The sequence below is a fragment of the Terrapene carolina genome, unplaced genomic scaffold (genome assembly GCF_002925995.2).
Source record: "Terrapene carolina triunguis isolate 2854851 unplaced genomic scaffold, T_m_triunguis-2.0 Scaffold88, whole genome shotgun sequence".
NCBI classification, from domain to species: domain Eukaryota; kingdom Metazoa; phylum Chordata; order Testudines; family Emydidae; genus Terrapene; species Terrapene triunguis.
In genome coordinates this window covers 1,115,061-1,123,568 of record NW_020664439.1, presented here as the reverse complement: position 1 = coordinate 1,123,568, position 8,508 = coordinate 1,115,061, and the positions used below count along the sequence as shown (strand labels likewise).

General features: G+C 45.5%; 1 protein-coding gene and 1 pseudogene across 1 annotated transcript in view; one reads left to right on the top strand and one right to left on the bottom strand.

The window, feature by feature from the left end:
- Positions 1 to 2,760: 2,760 nt before the first annotated feature.
- The window catches only part of DBR1 (debranching RNA lariats 1), a 28,014-nt gene continuing 22,266 nt past the window's right edge, over positions 2,761 to 8,508 (top strand). Inside the window, exons 1-2 of the mRNA XM_024218641.2 lie at positions 2,761 to 3,118; positions 4,576 to 4,700. Coding sequence (XP_024074409.1) covers positions 2,922 to 3,118; positions 4,576 to 4,700 — 322 coding nt within the window. The 5' untranslated portion in view covers positions 2,761 to 2,921. The remainder of the gene's footprint in view (positions 3,119 to 4,575; positions 4,701 to 8,508) is intronic.
- On the bottom strand, positions 4,025 to 4,203 carry LOC112119835 (annotated as a pseudogene).

Here is an 8,508-nt window from a genome sequence, read left to right as displayed (position 1 = left end):
AACTCTGGTGTCAGAAGAAGGGGCAATAGTATCAATATTCTGGGCAGCCTGGAGAATACAGGGTGTCACAGTTCAGGGCAATTGCACATGTATTTCCCCCTCATGGTCCAGCAAGGACCCAGTCTACACTCCCAGCTCCTCAGCCCTCACCTCTCTTGGCTGGAAATCTGACTGGAGATTTTCCAGGCTGCACAGTTCCCTGCCTCCACTGTGATATCCCCAGTAGGACAGATTTCCAAAACAGTCCAGCATCTGCACTTTGACTTCTCCTCAGAGGCCATGAACAGTTGTACTTGCCCACAGTTATAAGTTACCTATAAATTGCCTTTTCTAACCAAGCACATTTATTCTTAAGGTAAAAGCATTACAGAGAAAACATATTAAAAACAATAAATAACTTTCAGTAATGCTAATATGCTTACCAGAGGTCACCACCAACTCCAGCAAGGGCTCTAGTAGGAGTCAGTTCTTCAAACCCCACAAAGGGATTGTTCTGTGGTTATAAGTTCATAATTGCCTGGGCTCAGAACAAGCACACCAATGAATCTGTGGTTCTTTCCCTTTGATAGCTTGGTCCTTTGATCTTGGGACTCCAGGAACAGGTAATCAGCAGACAATTGTCCTCTTCTCAGGGTGTAGATTCAAAAGGCTGCGGTTTTGCATAGCCAGAGGTGGGGTGGGGAAAAGAAATGTATTCACCTCCCACTAAATATTTCCCAGGAAATCCACTTCACACATTGCCTCCAAAAGTCCATTCTGTCTGGCACATTGTTCAATATAGTCCTTTGATCACCTAGGCCCACAATAATACATACATCATTAATTTAATACAATGGACCCCAAAGATATGTAAACTTATTCAATAAAGTCTCTCTTGCCCCTTCCTGTGTTCAGCTGGTACATGCATTGCTCACAGCCCCACCACCTTCCTACTTTCCCATGACTCCCTAAATTTACCACTCTAGGGATACAGAGTGGCAAGGAGGAGGAAGGAACGGGCACAGAGGGGAAGGCACAGACCAGAGTATTTGTGTACGTGAGCTCACAGCAGCAGGAGATACATGTGTGGTCAGAGCAATGGGTGTGATGGAGGGAATGTTGGAAGAGCTGGAGTGGTGTCGGAGCAGTGTGTGAGGTTTATGAGCAGCTGGAAGGAATATGTGGATTGCAGCAGCAAGGGGGAGTGCGGGGGGTGTTTGAAGAATACATTGGGGAGTGGAGCGGAAAGCAGGGGATCAGAGCTGTGCAGTGAGGTATGTGTGGAAGCTTCATCTCTGTCCCAAACCCTCCTACATATTCATGTTCTCTCACTTCCCTTGGGATAGCATGTCCCTTAACTTTGTGTTTCTTGGTTTTCAGAGATTTAAATTGAGCCAGTCTAGTGCGCCATGGCAGCAGCCGGCTACATTCTGGAATGGCACAAGGTGCCAGCCACGGAACAACTTTAACTCTGTGTTAATAAAACTTTCTGGGCATTTAATAGAAGATAAGTTACCTCTCCTAACAGCTAGCAGAGTTTTTCTTTTAGCTCAATTGATGGAGGGTTCTGCAGGAGAACCTTAATACTGGCATTTCCTAACTTTAGAAAAAAGAACAGGCGTACTTGTGGCACCTTAGAGACTAACAAATGTATTAGAGCATAAGCTTTCGTGGGCTACAGCCCACTTCTTCGGGTGCATAGAATGGAACATATATTGAGGAGATATATATACACACATACAGAGAGCATGAACAGGTGGGAGTCGTCTTACCAACTCTGAGAGGCCAATTAAGTAAGAGAAAAAAACGTTTGAAGTGATAATCAAGATAGCCCAGTACAGACAGTTTGATAAGAAGTGTGAGAATACTTACAAGGGGAGATAAATTCAATGTTTGTAATGGCTCAGCCATTCCCAGTCCTTATTCAAGCCTAAGTTGATTGTATCTAGTTTGCATATCAATTCCAACTCAGCAGTCTCTCGTTGGAGTCTGTTTTTGAAGCTTTTCTGTTGTAAAATAGCCACCCGCAGGTCTGTCATTGAATGACCAAACAGGGTAAAGTGTTCTCCCACTGGTTTTTGAGTATTATGATTCCTGATGTCAGATTTGTGTCCATTAATTCTTTTGCGTAGAGACTGTCCGGTTTGGCCAATGTACATGGCAGAGGGGCATTGCTGGCACATGATGGCATATGTCACATTCTATGCATCAGAAGAAGTGGGCTGTAGCCCACGAAAGCTTATGCTCTAATAAATTTGTTAGTCTCTAAGGTGCCACAAGTACTCCTGTTCTTTTTGCGGATACTGACTAACAGGGCTGCTACTCTAAGCTAACTTTAGAGTATTTGACCTTTCAACCATAACAGTCTTTTAATGTAATATTTTATATGGAATATATTGTTTGCAAACTACATGGAAAATGTAATGGATGAAAGATGCCATATAAATGTCGTTCTTCTGGAAAAAGGTGATATCGCTAATGGTTATTCTGAACTCGCTGAGTCCTGTGTGCTAACTTGAAAAAAAAGGCTGACTGCCCGGTGAACTGTCTGCATGTTAGCTGCAACCAACAGCTCCCACAGAGCTGAGCGCCATTACACACGTACACGCAATGGCCAATACACACGGTAGCCATTCACGTGAGTGCACACTCCCTAACCCAAAGGCACCTGCACGCTGCAAGCCCACATGCACGCAGCTCGCGCACACAGCATGCACGTGGCCAGGCACGCACACAGCCCGGATGTTGCACTGAGGCCAGAGCGGCACGCGCACGCATATACGCGCGTGCACACCCCGATTGTGGCCCGGGAGCGCGCAGGCCAAGTGCTGGCGCGGGCAGCAGCCGGGCGTGGGGGAGGGGGCTGATGTGCAGGCGCGCTGGACGGTGTCCGGCGAGAGCTCGGGGGCTGGTGACGCATTAAGCACGCGCCGCGCGGCGGGATGAAGGTGGCGGTGGCCGGTTGCTGCCATGGCGAGCTGGACAAACTTTACGAGACGTTGGAGCTGCTGCAGCGGCGCAATAACGTGCGTATCGACCTGCTGCTGTGCTGCGGAGACTTCCAGGCCGTGCGCAACGAGGCGGACCTACGCTGCATGGCCGTGTCGGCCAAGTACCGCCACATGCAGACCTTCTACCGGTGAGCGTCGGGCCTGGCCGCTCGCCCTGGAGCCCCGCGGCGCCCGCTTTGTGCGCCTCCGTTGCTGTGGGGAGCAGAGCGCTGCTAGATGCGGTACTGGGAACTTCCCGTCCCCGTCCGCCGGCGCGACAGCGGGGGACGGATGCGCCCTCTACCCAGACTCGCTGGGTAACTGGAGCTCGAACCGCCCTCCCCGCCGCGAACGGCCGCTGCCTGCTGACCCGGGCCTCCCCCCTCTCCTCAGGTTTCTACCCACTCCGTGTCCCTGCGGGATTCTGCAGAGATCGGGACAAGGCGGGATCCCCCTGAACTGAAACGCCGCCCTAAACTGAGCATTGTCGTTTTTATATACAAATAAATAACAGTAGCTTTGTTTTCAGTAAAAAGAAGGAGGAGTACTTGTGGCACCTTAGAGACTAACAGGGGTCGGCAACCTTTCAGAAGTGGGGTGCCGAGTCTTCATTTATTCACTCTAATTTAAGGTTTTGCATGCCAGTAATACATTTTAATGTTTTTAGAAGGTCTTTTTCTATAAGTCTCTTATATATAAACTATTGTTGTACGTAAAGTAAATAAGTTTTTAAAATGCTTAAGAAGCTTCATTTAAAATTAAATTAAAATGCAGAGCCCCCCGGACCGGTGGCCAGGACCCGGGCAGTGTGAGTGCCACTGAAAATCAGCTCGTGTGCCACAGGTTGCCTACTCCTGGACTAACACATTTATTTGGGAATAAGCTTTCATGGGCTAAAACCCACTTCATCGGATGCATGCAGTGGAAAATGCAGTAGGAAGATATATATGTACACAGAGAACATGAAAAAATGGGTGGTGCCATACCAATTCTAACGAGACTAATCAATTAAGGTGGGCTATTATCAGCAGTAGGAAAAAGAACTTTTGTAGTGACTGCGGTGCAGGGTTGATGCGTGGAGTGGAGGAGGCGGGCTCCTGGTCCGACTCCCTGTTCCGGAAATCCGTTTGATGTGGAGTTCTCACATCGAGAACATGTCGGATATTGAACTGATAAGAACAGATACTACACTATGATCAGGATGGCCCATTTCAAACAGTTGACAAGAAGTTGTGAGCAACAGTAGGGGAAAAATTAGCATGGGGAAATAGTTTTTACTGTTTGTAATGACTCATCCACTCACGGTCTTTATTCAAGCCTAATTTAATGGTGTCCAGTTTGCAAATTAATTCCAATTCTGCAGTTTTGAATAAATTAGATCTGTCTTTGAATGAAATAGGTTGTGTGGCTGATGTTTTCTGAAGGTTACACATTGTCTGCTGGTTTGGGACTGTAAAATAATGTCTATCTTTTCAAAAACTTAAAAATCCAACTTTTTTGCATGTAGACTTGTGTAGGACCAATCTCTTCTGCTGCTTAAGCATGTAAACATCTTGAAATATCACTTGTGTATTGTTAAGATGTTTTTTTTCTGTTTCTGAAATAGGTATTATTCGGGAGAGAAGAAGGCTCCTGTTCTCACAATTTTTATTGGGGGTAATCATGAAGCCTCAAATCACTTGCAGGAACTGCCATATGGAGGATGGGTGGCACCAAACATATATTACCTTGGTATGGAATGTCACTTAATTCTTTGATTTTACAGATTTAATGTATAAATATGGGCTTGAACTTCTAGGGGTTAAATATTGAGGTATCTTCTATAAACTCTTAGATTTCTAACTAGGTTGAGATGCATATTACTGTTTTGGATTTTGTTTTTGGAGTACTGGCTATACATTATTGGGAGAACCTCAGGAGAATTCAGTTTTGCTTCAGATGCTCAGTTGAAGATTAGCAGAATATAGTAAGATGTCTTTGGCTAGGTGATCTTGTGAGCCTGAGTCTTCGTTTTTAGTGACTTCAGTACTTCTGGGTTCTGTTTTTGGTTTCTTTCTGTATTCTCCAAGGGCCAGTGTTTAAATTATGCTGAGGATTTGCCAGTTTTTCTCTCTACCTTCCACCTCACCCTTTCTATCCAATCTTTGATTTCAAATTGGCTCTGAAATTTCCTGTTGGATGACCTGCAAATGGATGGATTGCATCAAAGAAGATGGTAAGCAGATGGACTTCAGTGCTGTCTTGTACAGATCAAGATGGCGATGCTTGTATGATGATCTGACAAGTTGATGGGATAAGGGATAGATGACCAGCCATCATATCAAACTCTCTCTGCAACTGAATTTAATCTTCTTTCTTAATCTCTTTACTCATGCTACATTCTCTCATCTCTGCTTATCTTTCCTATTTCCCAGGACCACAACCTGAGTATTATCTTTGACCTTTTTTCTTATTTATTGGTGGTTTTGCTCTAATATTGCCCAAACTAGCTTCTTTATTATCCCTACTACTCCTAACACCCTTCCCTGTGCCTTGGTCACTTTTTACAATTAATGTAACCCACCTTTGTCTGGTCCCCTCACTACTGTCCTTTTTCCGTTCCAGTCTATTTCCGTTCCAGTCAATTGGACATGCCACTGCTAATGACCTTTCTCTCCTGCTCCTATCACTAAATTGGCCTTACTGCTTTCTGAATTAAGTTTAAGTTCTTTGCTTTTTATCTACAAGACCTTATTCTGCATTAGAAAAGAGACGGCTAAGAGGGATGATACGATAAAGGTCTATAAAATCATGAATGGTGTCTTTTTCCATGTGGCTTGTGCTTTCTCTGTTTCAAACACAAGCTGCCCAGCACAAGGCTTGGAAGCCATTTCTGTCCATAAGTATGCCCCTGCATGCCTTGCTGAGTCATAAGGTGTATCCCTTGCCTTCTCTGAATGGGTCAGTTGTATGGCTGATGGTCCTTAATGGGCCATCAAGCAGGGTAGACAATGCTGATGCCAAACTTTCTGGGGGTGTCACACAGAAGCATAGCACAAGTTTTGTCATACATATCTATAACCCATAATACAAAGGTGATACAAACACATAAATGAGATTATCGTATTTGGCAAATTATAACATTTTGCAGATATCTTACATGGCATATCTGGCACAACTCATTGCAATTTTATAATATTAATATTCATAATATCTTCAAGTGTCCCCCAGATTCCATACAGAGTCACACCCCCCCCATGCAAAATTGATGCAGAAAGGGGTGTCCCTAGACACTGCTGAATGCATCATAAGAATTTTTGGTTATGTATCACTACAGCTTCTAACTGAATGTCAAGTATCACTGTATAACAGAAATACACCTCTACCCCAATATAACGCTGTCCTCGGGAGCCAAAAATTCTTACTGCGTTCTAGGTGAAACCGCGTTATATCAACCTTGCTGTGATCCGCAGTAGTGTGCAGGCAGCCCTCTCCCCCCGCCCCCCCCCCGGAGCACTGCTTTACCGTGTTATATCCAAATTCGTGTTATATCGGGTCGCGTTATATCGGGGTAGAGGTGTAGTTTATCAAAATTAGATTTGATTAGATCAGGCTTTTTTCTATAAAGCTTATTTCATTCTCTGAAAGACTTTCTCATCTGATGATACTCTAATATAGACCTTACTGTTTTCAAGAGTGTAATTACCTGGGCATTCAGCCATGACAGCAATGTGGTAGTGTACCTCAGTTTCCCTTTCTATACAGCAGACTAGATTTGTAAAGGTTTCTCTGCTGTGCCAAGTTTCACAATTGCTTACAGGTATCAGTTGTAACATTTCACTATCAAAAAGCTCTCTAGCATACTGTGTGTTTTTAGGTATTCTTCCCAACATGTTTACAGGCTTTTTATCAAAGTCATACACATTGTACCTTTTTAGCAGGGTTGACATAAAAATCAAATACATTAGAAGGCTTAAACCTTAACAGTAACACCAAATTTGTTACCAGTCATTGTTTATATGTATCTTGGTCATACCATGCCTCTTGTCTCACTAAGGGCTAGTCTACACTGGCAACGCTAAAGTGCTGCCACAGCAGCGCTTTAACGTGGCTTGTGTGGTCAAGGCAGAGTACTGGGAGAGAGCTCTCCCAGTGCTCTAATAAAACCACCTCCATGAGGGGCGTAGCTACCAGTGCTGGGAATGCGGCTCCCAGCACTGGTGCGCTGTTTACGCTGGTGCTTTACAGTGCTGAAACTTGCTGCACTCGGGGGTGTTTTTTCACATCCCTGAGCAAGAAAGTTGCAGTGTTGTAAATTGCCAGTGTAGACAAGCCCTAAATCTCTTGGCTGGCCAGGTGTGTACTCAGAGCTACCAGTTATGGGGCAAATCTTCCCCCTCCCTTGTCTGCCAGGTAGATTGTATCAACCCAGACACTAGCTTTCAAATTTTTATCTGCTACCAATTTCAAGGCTGGACACTCATTCTTCCCCTCACAGGATTGGGTCCCCCCCCCCCCTTCTCCTAGAAGGTTGAAAATTGAGCCTCCCTGCTTACAGGAATCCCTTTACTAGCTAGGTGTGTTCACCAACTGCAGCCCCTCTGTTCTATGAACATCTATACAGACACTCTCCTGCATGTTTGCTTGTGGATCATCCATCACCACCAGCTTAGAGACTGGACTCTGTCTTAAAGAGATACCAAACAAATCCAAAGTGTCTAAAGCAGGGATCGGCAACCTTTGGCACGCGGTGCGCCAGGGTAAGCACCCTGGCGGGCCGGGTCGGTTTGTTTACCTGCTGTGTCCGCAGGTTCGGCCGATCGCAGCTCCCACTGGCTGCGGTTCGCCGCTCCAGGCCAATGGGGGCTGCGGGAAGCAGTGCGGGACGAGGGATGTGCTGGCCGCCGCTTCCTGCCGCCCCCATTGGCCTGGAGCGGCGAATCACGGCCAGTGGGAGCTGCGATCGGCCGAACCTGTAGACGCAGCAGGTAAACAAACCGGCCCGGCCCGCCAGGGTGCTTACCCTGGCGAACCCTGTGCCAAAGGTTGCCGATCCCTGGTCTAAAGGGTGAGAAGTATCGAGGGATAGTCATGTTAGTATGTATCCACAAAAACAACAAGGAGTCCGGTGGCACCTTAAAGACTAACAGATTTATTTGGGCATAAGCTTTCGTGGGTAAAAAAACTCACTTCTTCAGATGCATGGAGTGAAAGTTACAGATGCAGGCATTATATAATGACACATGAAGAGAAGGGAGTACCTCACAAGTGGAGAACCAGGGTTGACAGGGCCAGTTCGATCAGGGTGAATGTAGTCCACTCCCAATAATAGATGAGGATGTGTCAATTCCAGGAGAGGGCAAAGCTGCTTTTGTAATGAGCCAGCCAGTCCCTATTCAAGCCCAAATTAATGGTGTTAAATTTGAAAATGAATTTTAGTTCTGCTGTTTCTCTTTGAAGTCTGTTTCTGAAGTTTTTTTGTTCAAGAATAGTTACTTTTAAATCTGTTATAGAATGTCCAGGAAGATTGAAGTGTTCACCTACTGGCTTTTCTATGTTA